At 34.0% G+C, this 20,858-nt stretch overlaps 1 protein-coding gene across 2 annotated transcripts in view; it reads left to right on the top strand.

Annotated features, from left to right (window-relative positions):
* Window positions 1-20,858, top strand: part of LOC126976108 (uncharacterized) — a 130,644-nt gene that overhangs the window by 68,061 nt on the left and 41,725 nt on the right. The window contains exon 1 of one of the 2 annotated variants that reach the window (XM_050824297.1): window positions 2,996-3,146. The exons of the other annotated variant lie outside the window; for it this stretch is intronic. Coding sequence (XP_050680254.1) covers window positions 3,137-3,146 — 10 coding nt within the window. The 5' untranslated portion in view covers window positions 2,996-3,136. Of the gene's footprint in view, window positions 1-2,995; window positions 3,147-20,858 lie in introns of those variants that run through there. 2 annotated transcript variants of the gene reach the window in all.

Raw genomic sequence — 20,858 nt, 5'->3', positions numbered from 1 at the left:
TAACTATACGAGATTCTTGATATCTCTTTTTCTTTCTTCACATGAAGCTTCATCGTATTCTCAATCGGGAACACTTACCACGTAGTCTTACAATCGTAATACATCAGTCACTTTGTTGGAGTGGGTTGCTGAAAATAGAAGCTAACTGGAGGCTAGCTTTTTTGAAGTGTTCACAGCAGCTGTCTCAGTGTATTTAGACGTATTAATTATCTAATATTAAACAAATTAATTAGTTAAAGTAGTAACTGACATAACCCAAATGATTGCGAAACTGAAGTGGCAGTGGACAGGGCACATAGCTCGACGGAGAGATGGCCGTTGGGGCAATAAAGTCCTCGAATGGCGACCACGTAAGATGTTGTGGTAGACGATCTGGTCAAGATCGCTGGAGTTGGTTGGATGAGGGCAGCGTAGAGATCGTCATGACGATCCTTGGGGGAGGCCTTTGTCCAGCTGTCCAGCAGGACGTCTTCTGGCTGAAATGATGATGATTATGTAATAAATTATAAAAGAATGTTTCCCACATGCAATTTGGTGTTGCGCAAACAAATTTGGTGGCGTGACCAGCTCGGACGGTGGTGAAACTGGTTGTGCCACAGTGGTGTCTCGGAGAAATATAGCCCTTAGAGCGCTTTCGCACTACGTCCGATCCGAATCCGATCCGTACCCGTGAAAGCACGGTCCAAAGTAGTCTTAGAACTATTTCTATCGTAGTTTACGCACTAGATTCGGCTTCCGTCAACCGATTTCTTTCCGTCGACCGTTAGAAATAGTTCTATGACTACACCGGACCATTTTTCACGGGTACGGATCGGATTCGGATCACACGTAGTGCGAAAGCGCTCTTACGGTCGTTCCCAATTTACTATCTACAGATAGAGATAAATTACTACCTTCTACTGTCAGTAATTAGCTGTCAATAATCCGAAGCTGTCCCAATATACCCGATAAGTCATTCTTATCGCTTTATATTGGGACGTGTGAATTGCAATTTCCATACAAACTTTATAACGCTGGTAAGCTTAGTCGTCCCATTGACAGACAGCGTGCACGGATAAGGTGAGTTACCGTCGATAAGTTTATTGGGACAGAAAAGTCGTGTATGTAGTTAGTGTATAAACAATATATACTCACTCAAAATCAATCGCACGTAGGATGTTATTTAACCACACGATGCGCGCCCGCAACAAATTGTTTGTTATGAATCTATAATATCATTGGGTAAAGGTCAATGAGTACGAGGAAATTCATTCAAATTCAATGTCGATGTGTAGGTGTACTAATTAATGGAACCGCTATTGTCACGCAATCAGCTAGCTACTGATTAAATTATGTAAAAAGCCTTCGGATTATATTAATGAAAAAAATCGTATTAAAGAAACCACTACGAAAGTGAAAATTCTTTCCACATAATTACTAATATAAGCACATGTATCGAAATTGTATATAATATATTATGTTTTAATCAATAAACAAAAATAGTCTATACACTACACGGTTAGCTGCTGCAAACTATAGGCGCCGCCCCACCGTCATGCGACATGTAACACACAGACGAAAAAGTTTGGGACGATGTAATAAAAGTTTCACTTTAAAAAATACTATAAATTAATTTAAATACTATAAAGCTAATGTTACATACCTACACCGAATTAAGAATTTCGTGAACAATTGTCAGTGTTGGTCTGAGAGTTTGATTTTTATCGTATTTGGCGTTCGAATTTCGATTTCAACCAGTTTTAGTTTAAGATACTAAAAACACACGGATTAACAGCAAGAAGAACTATAAGGCAGAAAAGATCTTTTAATATGAATAGTTCTATAAGTCTATAGCCCTGTATTTTTTTTTAATAATTTAACATTAGGTTTAAACGAATTTTTATTACTTTCACAGCAGCGTCAAAAATACTCTAATCTTACTTAAGGCGCAGTCATACCTCAATATCCACAAAAATTGTTTTCTTAGAGAGTCGTTTACTATAAAACGCAATGAAGATATTCCTACGCAAAATATACATTACAAAAAGAAGGACTTAAAGAACAATTTTAACCGAATTGAATGTTTATATATATAATTTGAAATGTCCAATAAAAATTGTAAGTTGCTTCACAAAAATAAACTTTGGAGTTTAAAATTTCTGAATTTTCAGCGATAACAACATTCTTTTTTTAAATAATTTAATAGAATTAGTGTTTTTCTAAAACTTAAACCGAACAATTATTCAATTCAATATGTTTATTTTAAATACATAAAAGAAAACCAGTTAAATAAATGCCCATTTGTAGCGTAGCCACTTGATCAACACAAATATTGTACTATTGGTTGTAGCGTTTACAATCCAAGTCACTCCGCGCCTTAAGACTCTATTTTTTCTGATATCGTATGTATGTCGATTTTTTTATTACTGTTTCGATCCTTGCTTGCTTACATGCTTGGCCCTTGCTAAAGTTAGGAACTATTGTTATCGAGTCTTTGAAGTGGATGAAAATTTTGTCAAAGATTGCAAACATACCAAGAAAGTTTAAGACTTCTACAAATTTACTCTCAATTATAATCAAACTTGTGAGTAAAATTTGCAAAAATAATAGCCTGTTAATAGAGTTCAAAATCCAACGTTTGTTATCCTTAAATACTGTAAAGTTAACGTTTCATGAATAGTATTTCGAATTTCGTAAACATCCCTCGGTGTGGGTCTGAGACTCCGTATTGTACTAGCAGATATTGACGCATCATTGTTCGAATTTCGAATTCAGAATTACTATAACCAAGAAGGCCATATACTTCCACAAATTGACTCACAGCTCTAATCAATTCATAAATAAGATTTGCACAATTAATAGCCATCTTTCTATGTCAATAAGGTTGAAAATCCCACGTGAGTCACGACATCCTAAAATACTATAGAATTTAATTGCCATTATTTGCCTTGTTTGTGATTCATCAGTAACGCGCGTAAAAGGACGAATAGCGCGCGTTTGTTTTGTTGCGTTATTTTTTAATTCCACGGTTTTAACTTCGACTGTGTTTTGTACTGAAGACAATTGTGAGGGTTTTTTAACTAATTTGTGGTGGTTTTGAGTTTGTGCAGAGGAGTGTTTATAAGTTTTGTGTTCGGTGGATTACTAATTTACTTGGATGAAAAATAGTAAGTTTCGCTTCTTTGGCATTTATCAAGGTGATTTTTTATGAACTATTATTTTTATATGACGACAACGTCTTAATGCAGAAAATTGTAAATCGAAGATTGCACTACAATATTATTTTTAAGAGACAATAATTATACAAAGTATAAATAGTAAATAAATAAAAAAAACTTGTTTTTTTAAGTAATTTCGCATTTTCGAAATTAATATATTTAAACCGAATGGAACATATAGGGCTTACAAAAATATATATTTAGAGCAACAATCATATTTATGTATAACTTAAAATAAAACATTATTTTTATTAATTATAATTATAATGTAACTTTAAGACACAGGTCTACAATATAATAACGAAATCGGCGAAAAAAAAGCTCACGAGCGACAGAGAAGGAATATGTTTGGCACGGCGAGTAAAAAAGAAAGACTTTCCGTTTGCTGTTGATCGATTTGTGTGGACATGACCTTATGTAGAAATTGCGACCGATAACGTCCACAGATAAACTCTCTAGGGTTGTTCGTGGTATTTAGTTTGATATTTTGAGTAAATAATAAATGAAAAGAATTGTAAAATATTACGCCCCCAAAGCATTTTTGAGTATATTTTATACTTCTTTAGGCGCGTTATGAAAAAATTATGAGAACAACACAAAATTAACAGGGTGAGGTTGGTCCTAAAATTGTCTGTCGTTTGCGACATTCGTTATTTTTTTTTTGGTTTCTTCGTCCATTATTAGGATAGACAAAGGGTTCAAGCCCGTACAGCCGTATTCGTAATTTAATAATTAATTGTCAAATCCATCATTGCAAGATTTTTACAATGTTGTTCTTTCACGAGGAATAAATAATTTAAAGGATTTTTGCTTTGTTAGGCCAAAGTATAACTTCTTGCGTGCATACATAAGTACACACACACCATTTTTAGATTTAATCAATACGCACGTATAAGTAGTTTGATAGTTCTCTTTGTTCCGAATTACTTCCCAAAAATCATTAGTTAATGCTTCACGAACCTAGCTAATCATAATACGAACAGTTTTATTGAAATCTGAATAGTAGCTCCAGAGATACGCGCGTTCATACAAACATTTACAATATTAATATGGATATGGTATTTCTACGTTTAGACGACATTCTAGTCATTCACGTCAATAAATATATATTATAAGTATTAAAGAGGTCTGTTCAATAACCTTGCATTCATCTTGTGGCTTGTGCGTTCCCACGATGACGTCACTCCTAATGACTTACGCCTAGTAATTATTTCATAATAACGACTATGCTAACTAGCTTTTGTAGCATTCCAAAGTCACCGCCTTTATATACATACTACCCGGTTACATTATACACTCTAGACCTGACGTCGATGACGTCACATCGTCGCTTTGTTACGGTGTGCAAAACAAGCATCACTTACTTATTATTATTAATATATAAACTATAATTTATATTTTGTGTATTATTGATGTAATGTAGATGTAAGCATTAACATGCTGTTCATCAAAATGTGTTGTGATGCTGCTTATTATTATTATAATGATGAAAAATCGATGAAGACATCTAGGTTAAGTAGAATGGTTTTTATTTTTGTGATAAAACTATTATAGCGGAACAGAACATCTTCAAAAACAAAGCAGTGATAGTAAGACAATATCACGACATGTACCTAACAATAATGAAACTGCAAACCGTTAAAACAGACGAACCCGAGCGCGCTGACATATTGAAAGGCCTTTAGCACAATACAGTATAACAGTACATTAACTTCATACTAAAGAGCCTGAATCGACGCACACACACATACACACAGCTTCTGTAGGTATAAATTTCAAGGATACCGCTGAGTTACACTACTGTTCTATTACTTCTATTCTGCGTAAGCGAGCGAGCAAATTGCGCTGGATTCGCGTCAGTGTGAACACAGCTTTATATTGTTTGCATGTCAAGTTTGTATCAAGGGTACTCAAGAGTGTGCGTGTTCCATTAACTTCTCGAGTGTCCTTATAGCGTCCTTGAACAAATCGGGATCTTTCAGTTAACACTAACTTTAAATTTCATTACTAATACATAAATTGTATCTGTTACTAATGATAATTTTATTTTAAGCAAGAATTTAAATATAAAGTGAAACTATTTCCGCGCATGTCGCATTACAGCTGGTGGCGCGGAGTAAGAAAGCGCTTCATCATTAATTTCAACTATCTACTGCTTTCAAGTCAAGTTTGCCGAGTAGATTATTGTAAGAGCGTGGGTTTGAACCCATGAACCCCGTTTTTATAAAATTATATTATAATAGACGAACTAGATATATTATACAGTAGAACCTCGTTAGAAAAGGAGAGGAATATGATAAAAATGAATGGAAAAATAGATTACGGTCGATCCGAGTTCGGGAAGTGGGAGGAGGTGAGTTTTTAAGGGTAAAAAATGGTTTATCTTGATTTCCGGCAAAACTACAAGTCGTATGGAAAAAAATTATATGGCAAATTTGTAGGTAATAAAAAGATTTACAACTTTTGTATTTACAATTTTATCACATAACCTCAAAATTTAGGTGAAATATTCAAATAACCAAGTTTTTGTATTTTTCTCTTTTTCAAAAAAAAAATCATCCATCTTTTCCATCCATTTTGTTTTCATTTTTTACTATTTTTGAAGGCTTCGACGCTGGTCTATCCCTTCAAACACCAAAACTTCCATTGCTTAAAATCTCAACCCTCTATTAGTCGAAATAACCAGTCTGATCCATTTTTGTACATATTTTCCCTCCATAACTCGAAAAATTTAATTTAACCTCTGTATCTCGAAGATAGCAATTTACAACTCGATTATTTAAGAGTTTTAAGAGACCTCTATTTTTATAAGTTCTAAGGAAAATACTTTAAAAAATTACCGACTTTAAGAATTCGCCAACAGTGTAAGTACACTATTGTTTCTTAGAAAGCAATTTAGGAGTATTATACAATGAATAGAATTACCACGAATTTATGACTCACGTTAACACGTGTTTAATTTTTTTAAGGGCATAAAAGGCATTTATTTTCGCAAAATTCATTCCATTAGGATTCCTTTTGATGTCATTTCTAATATACTAGACACTACTACCGCTGCGAAAACAAATGGCGGTGAGAGAGAAGAAGCGGCGCAAGAAACTCTCCCAGCATTCTTTTTTTTGCGCTCTTTTAAATCAAATATACAATTATGTACTGTCATTGCTATAAAATAATCATAGTCTAGTGACTAGCCCCAGGCTGTCAGATTACGGAGATATTCAGCTGTGGAGTAGAAGGAATTACGATAGAGCCAATTTTTAAATAAAACTTTTAAATTTATATTTATAGATTATGCCTGAACAGTGGCTGGGACTTTATTATAAGAGTGTATACATATACCCTTTAAACATTTATCTTATGAAGCATACTAGAATTAGTTACAAGTAATCTCTTATTTCTAGTGTTATAATAATGAAAATCACTATTAAGAGCAAAGAATGTTTTGAAATAATGTTGATTTATAAGAAATAAAAATTTATATGAATGAATCTCAACCTTTTTATGTCCAAAAATCTGACTGAGTCGAAAGCTCTATAACTCGAATTTTTTGGTGTCTTCCGTGAAGGTCTACTCATAGAGGTGCTATTATATAAATTTGTTTATTTTCTTTTGATTATTATGCTGATATATATGTTATTTTGTGAAATAAGTTTCACTTGTTATCGTGGTTTCATAAAACCACACCACTGCTTTTATAAATATCGACGTAAACTCTCGAGAGATCAATTCTTATTCCTTATTTATTTAATGTGAACACGCACATAGAAAGTAAATTCGTGAGAAACGCGCGCATTCCTGAGAGCCCTTGAATATTTTGAATAATGATGTTGACACCCAAACGATGTACTTGTAGCCGATGTAGTTGACAACTGTTTAATGCAGACAACTTAACTTCGGACCGTTAAGTAGGGGTTCACACGAATAGATTTCTGTTGATCAACTGCTAAATTGCAGGCGATTTAAACTTTCAGTAAAACAAAAATTTAGACAGTTTTTTCGTCTTATTGTATGTTTTCATATGTGCCCTTTTCATATCTTTCTTAAAGTTCGGCCACCACGTGGACGGCTATCTTCCTCTCCCCTTTTCTTGTCTGAAATGGTATATTTTGGAGTTTTATTTAGAGAAAATTTATTTTAGACGTGTCTCGGTCTTTGTTAATGTTTTGAATAGGTACCTAATAAAATAAAAACGAATATATCAAAACACCAGAACTGTAAGCACAGGAAACAATATAGAAAAAGAAAAAAAGGCATTTTTAAAATAAAATTAAAATCACACATTCTAACACCTCTGAAAGAAGTGTAGAGGTAGCATGAGTCCTGAATGTTGATGAATAATTGAATGTTTATTTTTAAATTACCACAAAAACTGATATATTACGTACCTTTATTGATCTCCTCTGTAAACATACAAAAACAGTGGCAGAATAAAAACAAAAAATTTACAATTTATAATTACTGTTACATTCATACAATTCACAATCTTATTTATTAATCGCTGGGCTGACATGACCTCGCGTCCCCTGCCCCGTACCAGGCCATTGCTCGAAATAGGGATTAACTGTCAACTTCAATTTTTATCGACATTTTGACAGCTATCTAGACATATGACTGATCTAAGTTCATCCTGTTATTTTTATCTGCGCGCAAGGTTTCAAATTCACTCTCATAATTTTTCCCAAACGCGCCAAAAGAAGTATAACTGCAATGCTGAACAAAATATTTATCGAACAACACAGACATAAAATGTGAAAGCTAATTTAGTTAAGTTAGGCTATGCATTAGTTTACATTAAAGTATGTTTGTCAACCACAATCTAAAGTAGGTACTATAACGGACTATTTATTAAAATCATTAACAACATTATAGCCGATAAAACTTGCTCTCTTGTCTGCAGTAATTATTAGATACAATTTGTGCTGTGGGAGGCAAATTACCAAATAAATTATTGAACAGTTAATACTGGGCTGGAATTGTGTCAAACGCGTTTTATATAAATTACGTAAACATGTAAATAACATTGAGGTGTCTGTTTGTGATCAAAATAAAAATTAGGTACTTATCAATTTTATGTGTCGTTTGTAATTGCTGGACAGATTTCAACAGATCTTTCACTGATAGCTTTTGTTTTGAGGAGTTAATATGGTTCCGCACGACTAATGTAAATGAAATCAAAGCGAAAATTACGCAGGAAGTTCAAAAGTCCCGAATGGAACCGACATTTTAACTATATTGATTTAGTAAATTTTTATGTAACTTTGTGAAAACTGCGCTAGTGGTGTTGACGAACACGGCGAGAACGATGTGTTTATGTCTTTTTTGGTATCTAATGCCTTTGGGCTTGACTCTGATTGGTCCGATACAACCGGCACCCCCACTGATTGAACGTATGTTAAGACATTTTAAATTTACAGTAAATAGTATCCCATTATAATTAATGGGTTTTTTGTTATTATCGGCCCTATTTGGATTCTAACTCGTTGACAAGATGCCGTTGAAACGACACAATATGATAGTAGTCGTGTCAGGAATGTCAGTTTAACGGTGCCTTCTCATTAATATTAATTAATAAATACAGATTAATGTCGCTTACAGACAGACTCGTAGTTACGACTGCGGTAGCATTGAAGGTAAAGTCTCAGAAGAATCTGTATAAGAAACACACAACAAATTTGATTTTCTTTTAAATTTAAAAATTTTAATTACTTGCTACTTATATTTTTTATAAAAACTTTTTTATTCGCAGCAATTTAACGGTTTGGGCACTTTAAAATTCAAGCTAAGCGAAGTTTATAGTAGCTAATGACACTCGTGAGAAAAATCTCCAAGGCTAGTAGTCATTCTTTTTTTAAGTTTATTACATGTGAAGATAACACGTTTAGTGCTAAAACACAACGTGTTCATAAAATGTTACGTTTCGTGGTGCGAACGCAATCGCGGTACAGCTCACAATTTTTTTTTTTTTTTTTTTTGTAATATTGCAGCTCTTCATTGTAGTGGTCGATGTGTACCACTTACGATCAGAAGGATTGGTCTTATTTCATGATATTTAGTCATAAAAAAGTAATGAAAAGAGTCAATTTTATTTTATTAGCAACCGCAACCTCACGCCGCAAGCCGGCGGTGTGTTAGATGCTTTATAACAAATCTGGTTTCCACGCTTCTACATGACAACGTTAACGACACTATGTACGTGGAACATTTGAACGTGAAATGTGTTTAACATTAGTCGAAAAGTAATTTGCTTGGTGAGCTTATATTATGTGACATATGCTGTTATTGATGCATCTACTGTAATGAATAATGGAAAAATTTAAGTTATAATTTCTGGAAAGAAAACTGTACTTGAAAATCAATTTGATTTTCGATAAGTGCCACATCACGGTCCTAACTTAGAACAATTTATTTATATCGGCCACATAAACTTACAAAAAATATGCCATTTCTTCATCTTTGACAGAATATGTTAATGTTATAATAAATTCAAGTCAATTTAACATTCATTCAAAAAGTCCAATATTTTCAGATTTACGGCCGGCTTGCGTTGAATTTATGTAAGGCAATAACTTCTTACGCAACAAGACTTCTAAAAAGTGAAAAAATGTATTAAAAAATATGTTTATATTGTGGAACTTGTACAATATGTCCATATGTATCAACGACATTCGTACTAGAAACTTGCCGGGCATGTTAAGTGAGACATTACTAGTGTAACCATGCTTTATCATTGAATTTAAGTCTTTTTTTACTGACCCATGGAAAGAAATTTGATATTCTAAAGAAGGCTTTGCTTCATAGCTGACTTTTGAAAAGCTTTTATACGGACGTTCGTGGGCGGGCTCTTTATCCGTCCTAAGCGTCAGATTTTTTGCGTTACACGAGAGCGTCAGATTTAAGACAATAAAACGTAAGCAGTTTTCGGTATGGAATAACGGTTTCGAAATATATTTATTTTAAAACTATAATTTTTTTAATACCCAGAGTATTTAACTCCTTAGTGTTATTCTTATTTATTCAATTATCAGTTCTTTACCACGCTTTTGTGTTACTATAAAGCTTTACTTCTTTCGGGCGTCCCTAGACGGCGCTGTGTTTTTTCATTTATAGGAATGAAATTAAGAAATTAGATTTTTTGGAATTTTTGACAGATTGAGAATTTCATTTATAAGACAAGAATTTATCAAAAAAGAGTGAGAAGTTTCGGACATAGTGGCAGTAAGTAAGTCGCCTTTAAGATATTAAACACTCATGTTTATTTGCGAATAAATTTGCACGGTTCAAAGATAATTGAAGCAAATTTGTGCAATCAATATTTTAATGATAGGGTTTTTAATTTGTGTTACAATAAAACAAATAATACTAAAAACATACGGGCAAAGGCGAAAAAACATGTCAAAAGCAACCCACCTATTTGACCTATTAAATATCGGGTATTTGTTATGCAAAACATACTTATGGCTAATACCACGTAACAATTTGGAGATATAATGCCTTACGTCAAACATTATTACGAATATCCTTATAAGTATCAATTTCATCAATCGGTAGGTTAGTTTAACCGCGATAGGGAGACGGACAGACAGTTTCTTACATTTTATATTTTAACATAAATGGTATGGATGTTTTTAATATAAAATTATGTCTTTATAAATGAGACTTAATTAAGAGCTTTTGTTTGAACTATGCGATTATTGCGATTGTTTAATCTTTACAACCCTACTACTCTTATAAGTCGGAACTAATCGCAAAATTACTATGTAATGGAATAATACTTCATTAAAACATTTTTTATAAAAACCACGACTCTAACAAGAGATTGGTAAATACTTTTATAATCAAGATATTTGTTATTCATAATAAATGCATAATATTAATAAACAGAGTTCATAAATATGTCTTAATTGAATAAAATTAAGTTGCACTGCATTTTGTTGAACAATAATTATATTGCAAGAACTAAAGGCAAATTATATCTAATAGATGTTAATTAAATTAAAAATATATTCTCACTTGATAATCATTCATTTACTATGGCCACTAATAATGCGATGTTTTTTACTTTTATTTAAGGCTTTTTTAAGATTACTGTGTATTGAGGTTGTTTCTTCCATCATGATCACGGTACGGCTGAAGTTAGTAGCGAGTAGTTGTCAATTATTGACCTATTTATCTAAGTAAAACGTGTTCTAGTCGGATGTAATCCAGTGTCCCCACAGTGGTCACCTTGGAGTGAGCTTGGTATCCATTGTTGGATTGTGTGTCGGATGTCATCCGCGCGCCAACATGCTAGCGAATTTTAAGAGAAGGAAAATTAAAAAGGAAGAGACCACTTAGACATAGTAATAATACATATTATATGGAAAATACAAAAATATGTGTTGTTTTATCTCTTATTCCTTCCATTAGTATTTATTATGGACATGGTCTTCGCGCGAAATTTTAATTTCGAATACGTCCGTATATGTAAGTCTTCACTCCTTTATGAACAGGCAGAAGGTGTATAGTAAGGCTAATAAATAAGTCAGGGTGTTGGTTCCAACACTCATGTACGGAAGTGAAAGTTGGGTATGGCAGAAGAAACATGAAAGCAGAATAAATGGAGTTGAGATGAGAGCGTTGAGAAGTATGATAGTAATTAAAATTATTGACAGGATAAGAAATAGTGAGATAAGGAAACGTTGTGGTCTGAAAGAAGATGTTGTGGCAAAAATCGAGAAAGGCATGCTGAGATGGTTTGGACATGTCGGGAGAATGAATGAAGAACGATTGACGAAGAAAGTGTATAAGGCCAGTGTGAATGAAAGTGTTATAAGGGGAAGACCTATGCGGATGTTTCAAGATCAAATCAGGGACGTCTTGCAAAAAGGCCAGGTCAAGAGTACCCTAAACCGAAGAGCATGTTTGAAAGGCATAATGAAAGTTGACGAAGCGAAACAAGTATGTAAGGATCGTAGCAAGTGGAAAGAAGTGGTCTCTGCCTACCCCTACGGGAAAGAGGCGTGATTATATGTATGTATGTATGTAAGTCTTTGTTTAACGTAGTCCGCCGGCTAAACGGATGTAATCCACGCTCTCCAACTGCGGATGGAATCACGCGCCCAGAATCATACCACAGCCACAAAAAGATAGATTTGTTCACTTTAACTAAACTATTATTAGATTTAAACCACATTATATTACCAACAACATTTGATATGTAAAATACGAGTTATGGAGTAAATGGCATATTATTACTATTAGTATCATTGGAAAAGTCTGACTTTAAGGCCAAAATTTGTGAACCTCACATAAAAAATATCCAGAAATTAAAGTGTAATATAATGTTTATATATTTGCAATATTTTAACGGCCTTACAAATAAACTTGGTATAAAGTTATAATGTTCCACAAAGAAAATGCAAAATTTTTACAATATCGTTGACAAACACTGTCAATACAATGATAATTCTGAAGTTTCCGAATGACAAGCTGCCTTACAAATAAACGCGGGAATTGTTATACGTCCATACAACCAAAATCGACAAACAAAATCGTAAGCAAAATGCCTATTTGTAAACATTTTACATATTCTTGGTTTATGCTTGGTAATATCATAAAGCTCAGCTGTAAAATCATAATCGAGTTCTCCGTAAAAATTAATTTGTTCAATAAAAATAGCAATCAGTAGAAGTTACCTTATTAATAATTCTGTAGTGCAGTGTTCAAAATTTATGAGTAATTGTTTTCCACAAGTAGTTTCCAGTGACACTCAATTTAAACGCAAAACAAAATCTGTAGTGGAACTCCCGTGTTAACGATACAGTAAGCAGAACAGTGACAGTAGGTATATAACTTTAAATTAACAAAAAAAAAACTATATCTAAATTGTTATTTATACCAATTATTAAATTGTTTATCGCACGGTTGAGGATCGTGCACTGTGATACATTATAAAAAAGTGAAAATAATAAGTGTAACAGGTAATGTGGAAAAAATAAAGACGGTACTTGTAAATTTATTATTAACTGTGAATATAACTGTACTGTTCTCTTCGTTCATTCCGCGTCTCCGTCATAAGTTACGATACTGTGTTTACCGCTAATTAGCTATGAACTGCTTGGGATGTAAGAAAGCTGTCAGCCAGTCTGACTTACTTAAATGTGTTGCATGTAAAGCGTGCTATCACTACCAATGCATTGATTACTCGTCATCATATTTTAAGTCAAATATTAGAGAACTGAATCGATCGTGGCGCTGCGAGTCATGTGCAAATATTACTCGTAGAACTAGAAATGATGGTACTCCCGTAGGATCGCGACATAGGCTGAACAATGTTCTAGTGGCTTCGGCTCAATCACTGCCTGCTTCCCAACCCTCTCATGGCAAAATTTCAAGCAATGACTCACTTGATAACTCTTTTTCTAAATCAATTAATTCGAATAATGGGTGTGAACCACTCAATATTGATTCAAGAGCTACAATCAACATGAGACAATTTAGTGAGCTTATTGATTTAAAGTTAGATAGTATCAGATCTACACTCTCCCTTGAAATTCAGGAAAAAGTGAAATCTGAAGTGAAAGCTGTTGTGGAAACAATTAAACAAGAGTTTACTGAAACTACAGACTTTATATCTAAAGAACAAAAAGACACAAGAACAAATCTTGATCAGGCTATTAAGAGAATTACTGAACTCGAAGCACAGAAAGCCAAGGTACAATCTGATATGGCTAAGTTGAAGTATCGTCTTTGTCAATCCGAAAAAGCTTCAAGGAACTGTAACTTAGAGGATCAATGTATTCCAGAGCGCCGGAATGAGAACTTAGCCATGTTGTTTAAGAAGCTTTGTGAACAAATAAAATGCCCATATCGGACAGTGATATACGCTCGTGTCGTCGAATTGCCAAACTTAACCCCTCATCTGACAGGCCTCGAAATGTACTTGTAACACTTCCATCTGAACGTCACCGTGATGCAATTATATCAGGCGTCAAGAGATACAACAGAGGTAATCCGATGGATCACCTAAATTCCGTTCACATAGTTAGTGGAGATAAAATACCTATTTTCGTGGGTGAACACCTTTCAAAGCAATGTAAGGACTTGCATGCAGCCGCGCGACATCTGGCTAAGGATAAGGGATGTAAGTACGTATGGGTTAAATTCGGCCGAGTATATATAAGAAAAGACGACACCTCACCCGCTATTTACATTAAAGATATCATGAGTCTTGAGAAGCTAATTTTGTGATATATATTACTTATTGTTTTGTATAAATATTTAGTTTTAAGGTTATACGTTTATTACGTTATTTGGATTTTTAAATATCAGTTTTTTTTATGAAAATATTTTATCAGAATGTTAACCGAATAAGAAGTAAATTAACGGAATTGTACAAAAATATCCTAATTGAGAATTATGATATTATCTGTTTATGCGAAACAAACCTAGATAGCTCTTTCTCTAATAGTGAATTTGTGGATGACAGGTATACCGTATTTCGTAGAGACCGCGAATCTACTTGTTTGTCAAAGCAATCCGGTGGGGGTGTTCTGTTAGCACTTAAGAAAAATCTATTTGCAATTAGACATCCCGAACTTGAAAGCTCATTAGAGGATATATGGATAACAGTACGAGAGAACCGAGGACCTCGTGGATTTAACTTAAATATATACCTTGTATACTTACCTCCCGATCTGAATGTCACTCAATGTCGCACTTTTTATGATAATTGTTGTAATACGCTTTTAAATCTAAACAATTCTAAAACTATTATTCTCGGTGATTTTAATGTGCCTGGTATTATATGGTCATGCGATAACATTTCCATTTCTCGTCTGTGCCCTAGTAAAGCCTACGATACCAAATCTTCGCTACTTATTGATCTACTGGAGGTGGGTGGCCTGTCGCAATATAATTATGTTCGCAATTCAAATAATCGTACTCTTGACCTTTTTATGACAAATCTGACAGACGTATCTTTATCTGAGAGTTCCCCATTATGTGTGCCCGACCGACACCACCCAGCCATTGAGATCGATGTGTCTATTGAATCTAATATTAAAAATATACAAAACAAATCTATTATGGTGCCTAACTTTCGTAAATGTGACACAAAAAGTTGTATACTACAACTTAATAATAACACATGGGACAGTATTTTAAGCCATAGTGATGTCAACTTGAGTGTTAAATATTTTTATGAAATACTTAACGACACAATAAAAAGAAACACAAAATATATAATAATATAAGCGAATAGGTCGATTGAACTATACTATTTGGTTTTCAGAATCTTTGAAAGCCTGTATAGAAGAGAAAAATCGTATCCATAAAAAATATAAAAAAACCAATAATCCGAGGGACTTCGACGTGTTTCGGTTATTACGCTCTAGGTCAAAGGCTCTGATTAAGGCTTGTTATAACTCATTCCTTTTAAGTGTGGAAGAGTCGCTTAATAATTCAACTAAACTATTCTTTTCTTATATTAAAAGTAAAAGACTTGGACCGTCAATCCCCGAGACCATTAAGTTTGGTGACAAAATTGCAACTGGTGGTGAAGCCGCAGCCGAACTCTTCTCCGAGTATTTTTCATCAGTTTTTGAACCGGATAGGCACATGAACGATTCTTTATCAAGTCAGCCTATTAATTATCCTCTATTTTCAGTGCACATATCTAAAGAGGATATTTTAAAGAAACTCAATGCATTGGATCCTAACAAAGGAGCTGGGCCAGATGGCATTCCTCCCTACTTTATTAAGCATTGCTCAGAGGCTCTGATAGACCCTCTTTACTTGATTTTTAACAAATCTATACAAACTGGTGTTTTTCCTCATGCTTGGAAAGAAGCACACATCATACCAATACACAAATCGGGTGACCCTAGCGACTGTACTAATTATAGGCCTATAAGCATCTTATCCAGTTTTGCCAAAATATTAGAGTCCTTAGTTTTCGACCACCTATACCACCACTTTATCCCGCATATCACTCAGAAGCAACACGGTTTCTTAAAAGGAAGGTCAACCGCCAGTAACTTGATGGAGTATACAGACTTTATTTGTAGAGCTTTCAACGATCATGGTCAAGTTGACTCTATCTATACTGACTTCCAAAAGGCTTTTGATAGAGTAAACCATAGAATATTGGCCTGTAAATTGGAAACTATGGGTCTGCATGGTTGCCTCTTACGTTGGATAAAATCTTATATATCCAATCGTAGTCAATTAGTAGCTCTGAAGGGATTCTACTCACGACGAGTCTCTATAATATCCGGCGTTCCTCAGGGATCCCATCTCGGCCCATTGATGTTTATTATATATATTAATGATCTGATCCCTAGGCTAAGAAATGTTTCCCTGCTTTATGCGGATGACCTTAAAATTTTTAGTCGAATTAAAACTGTTAGTGATTGTATTAATCTACAATTGGATCTTGATACTCTACTCGATTGGTGTAGTGCTAACAGTATGAGTTTGAGTATAAAAAAATGCTCCATTATATCTTTCACTCGTATTAAAAACCCAATTTTGTTTGACTATAAAATTGATAATATACCACTTGAGCGGAAGTTTGTTTTACGGGATCTAGGTATTGCTTTTGACTCGAAACTAACTTTTAAATATCACTATGAAGAAATAGCCAAGAAATGTAATAAGCTATCTGGCTTCATATGCAGAGCTACTAAAGAATTCAAGTCACCAAATAGTTTACTGTTACTCTATAAGTCGCTAATCCTGAGCCAAATCGAGTACGCCTCCATTGTCTGGTCACCTCAATATAATACATATACTGATATGCTTGAGTCTATTCAAAGACGTCTTCTTCGCGTATTGACGATTAGGTTTGGTCTAAAAAGGGAGCTGACTACATATGAGGAAAGGCTATCTCACTTCAAGTTACTGAGCCTCGAGAGTCGTCGCAAATTGCATGGCCTAACGACTTTATACAAAATACTGGATGGCACAATTTCTACTTCCCTCTTGTCGAATATCCATCTAAGAGTTCCCAATCGGTCTTCAAGACATGAACAGCCTTTTATCATTCCGTTCTGCAATAATAACGTGTCCTTCCAAAACCCCATCTATAGAATTTGTCGTCAATACAATGCACTACTACTCGAAATCAGTGAAGTACCTGACATCCACAGTTCATCTGTTTGTAAATGGAAATCTAGTTTATATAAATTCCTTAATTAGTTTAAATTTTTAAAAAAGCATCTTAATTTAACTACCATAATTATTCACTTCTATTTGTCCAAATATATATTCTCTCTATCTTTTTCTTTTATAATACTACATTACCTAAAGTTAGTTTTAAAATCGCTATTTCTGTTGTATTTGCATAGTTATCAACTTATGCTAAACATGCTGAGTACACACCCTCGTGGAGTTGCAGCCTATCTTGTATTTAGCTGATAGTTTATTTTTTTTTATTATGTATTTGTTGTAATTCTGTTGTGTGTACCTATTAAATAAATAAAAAATAAAAATAAAAAAATAACTTTATGCCAATTTTATTTGTAAGGCCGTAAATGTTTCATGATAGAAATATAAAATACAAACACAAGTTACTAGCTTTGTTTACCGCTGAGTATCTTGCGCCCGTTCTTCTCAGGTCTGAGGCATACTTTTTCGACTGGATGCTAGTTTTTGACGTTGAATAAACTATTTTCAATCTTATTTTGAATAAAAATTTGTATATGAATTTGAAAAGCTTTAAAGTATTTAATGAACACCTGTTTCAAAAAATATTTTATATATTAGTTCTATACAACATTGTTTTGTTATTGAAGATTGAAAATGCCCGTAAACTCAGATCATATGGTCACTGTAGTGCGCAGGCGCCTTCATGTATGGCGCCGGCATGACGCGGGAAAACTGTCACTTTGACGGTGGAGTTCCATCGGAAAAATTATAATTATAACGTTTCTAATGTCCGTCTGTCTATCCAACATTATACTAGAGAAATCATAAGGATAAAAAAATATCATGTCTGATCTAAATTCACGTATACAGCGGTCTCTAATATAACTAGGACTAATAAATAGAACTACCTGTATTTGCTGTGTTTATAACTCTGAGCTTTGGGGCGTAATTTTCTAGTTATAATCTGTCTTATTAATAAACACAGTGTAAAGTTACTCAAAGTAATAGTAGTTAAAAATTACTTCTCCCTGTCATGTTATTCTGTACTGACAAAGGTGAGATAAAAAGACAAAAAGTTTTAAACTTGGAGTAACTTCACTTCGCTTTTATTAATAACACAGATTAAGTTTATTAACATCTATCTAATCCATAGACTTAATATACTACCGTATAGATGACCTGGCAGCCCGGTAATACGTGACCAGTTTTGATTTGTCAGCTAGCTAGTAATTTTAATATTCAAAAAACTAAGTAGCTACTTCCAAGCGTGGCTGACTGTTTACGACTTGTCATTCATTACTTAGTAAATAAGATTTAACATCTTATGTCTCAATGTGACGAGCGCAATTGTAGTGCCGCTAAGATATTTTGGGCTTTTACAAGAATTCAGGGGGTATCAATTACCATCAGCTGAACGTCCTGTTCGTCTCGTCCCTTATTTCATAAAAAAAATAGGTTACAGTTACAATAGACTCCCTTACCTGTTCTATCTTGCTGTATGTCCGTTAGTGCACGCTTTGATTGTCTATACGCTAGTTTATTGTAAGTCTATGGCTTTATCCCGTCTATTATAATCTATGATGCTTATCACAGACTAAAACCTGACATCTAGTTCTCCAAATCGTACAAGAATTAGTGTTTAATGGTTTAAGAAATAGTTTAGAAACACCATACAAAAAAAACTATTTATATAGCTTAGTTGCACGTGGAAGAAAGTTCCTTGATAACCGCACTGTGGAGGAACGCCACACATCCACATGGTGGGGATGATGTCCTAATTTATGGCGGGTTGTGAGAAGGTGGAATTTGGCGGCAGGAATCAGATCAAACAGCTCTTCGGAATACCCCGTGATAATAGCTGTAGAAGACACACAATGAAGCGACGTCTTTACTCAACGAAATGTGATCTAGCCGTACTTACAGAGCCCTAGTTGATTGATATTGCGATCATCACGTTGAGGCATTCACGTCCTTACAAATAACCTGAGAATAAACAAAGAATATGCAGAACATTGACTATATCGCTGACAACACTGTCAATACGTTGTCAATACAGTGATAATTCTGAAGTTTTTCGAATCAGCTTTGCAAATAAACGCGGGAAACGTTATACGTCCGAGTAAACCAATTATAAGCAAACTCTCTCTTTGTAAATATTTTGCATAATTTTGGTTTATTTTTGACGAACATACAATATAGCCTAGTGGTTAGTGACCTTGTTCACTGAGGTAGACGTCTCGGGTTGGAATCTCGGGTTGCAAAGATTTCCGTGTCATGGATGTTAAAATGTATTTATGTATGTGTAAGTATTAAATATATCTTTGTCTTGTACCCGTAGTACCGGTTATGCCTAGTTTGGGGCAAGATAATTTGTGTAAGTGTGTAAACATTATAAAAAGAAAAAGAAAAACGAAATTAATATTTAAATCGTTATTCTATCTCCATTCTAAGGTTTAACCTGACACCAAATTTATTTGTGAGGCAGTAGATGTTTAGTCCCACTAGCCCGAAAATCGTTTCTGTGTATCGTACTGTTTGGCGCCAAACGTTGAAATTCCCACCGAGACGGCATTCTGTGCTAATAAGTCTACTGCGAAAAAGTTCTGGTACAGCCTTCAATGTATTAAACAATAATATCTTATCTAATCAAAGATTACAATAAATAGAAAGTGATGACGTAAGCGACGTGTATCTGTTTACTTTTATTCTCTTTGTTGTGAAGCTTTATTTAGAAATTATAATGGTATAGCAACAATTAGAGAGATGCCGAATGTCGATTATGTTCTTTGGAACTACGTGCACATCAATTTATAGGAAGTTCTTATTGCATCGGTATGTCTTTGAATTTAAATTCAATTCACTTTAATAAGTTAGGTTTAAAAAGTGAAGACGAATGTGAGTAGATCGGCTTATTAACCCAAGATTCTTACTAAATACCTATTATTTCTTAAAATTTATAAAAAATTGCAAGAAGTTATACCTACTCCTTTGTTTACTTCTTAAATTAAGTCTAAATTTGCACAGTAACTACATGCCAGTAGATGCTAAATGTTCTTCTCCCTCCGGCCAATGCGCCGCTGTTCACCAACTTTTCTATTAGGAAAGCAACAACCACGCTATGAATATAATTTTTCCGGGAATAATATTTAAATAAATGTAATAATTTAACTTGTCTATTGTGTCTAACATGCAGCCCGTTAGGCACAATAGACAAGTTAAAGTTTCGTTTTGGACGTTGGCAATAAAATCTCTCTCCACTTCATATCCACAGCTCTGTCTAGATATAATGACACTGTACAATGTCGAACACAATGAGACTTGATATGACAGCTGGTTTGAAAGTTGCTTCTATGAGATGTTGTAGATTGTCTGATTATATTTAGATCTATCTTTGTGTCACTGTGTTTTGGTTTCAAAACGTGTAATTTACCGGTTTTAAAAAATAGGTTCTCATTCGTTTGTATTTTCTTTTGTGTGTATGTTACTAATTTTTCCATACCCTAAGAGTACATTGAGGGTATGAAAAAATGCTAA

The sequence above is a fragment of the Leptidea sinapis genome, chromosome 39 (assembly GCF_905404315.1).
Source record: "Leptidea sinapis chromosome 39, ilLepSina1.1, whole genome shotgun sequence".
Taxonomy (NCBI): domain Eukaryota; kingdom Metazoa; phylum Arthropoda; class Insecta; order Lepidoptera; family Pieridae; genus Leptidea; species Leptidea sinapis.
This window is presented reverse-complemented; position numbering and strand designations above follow the sequence as displayed.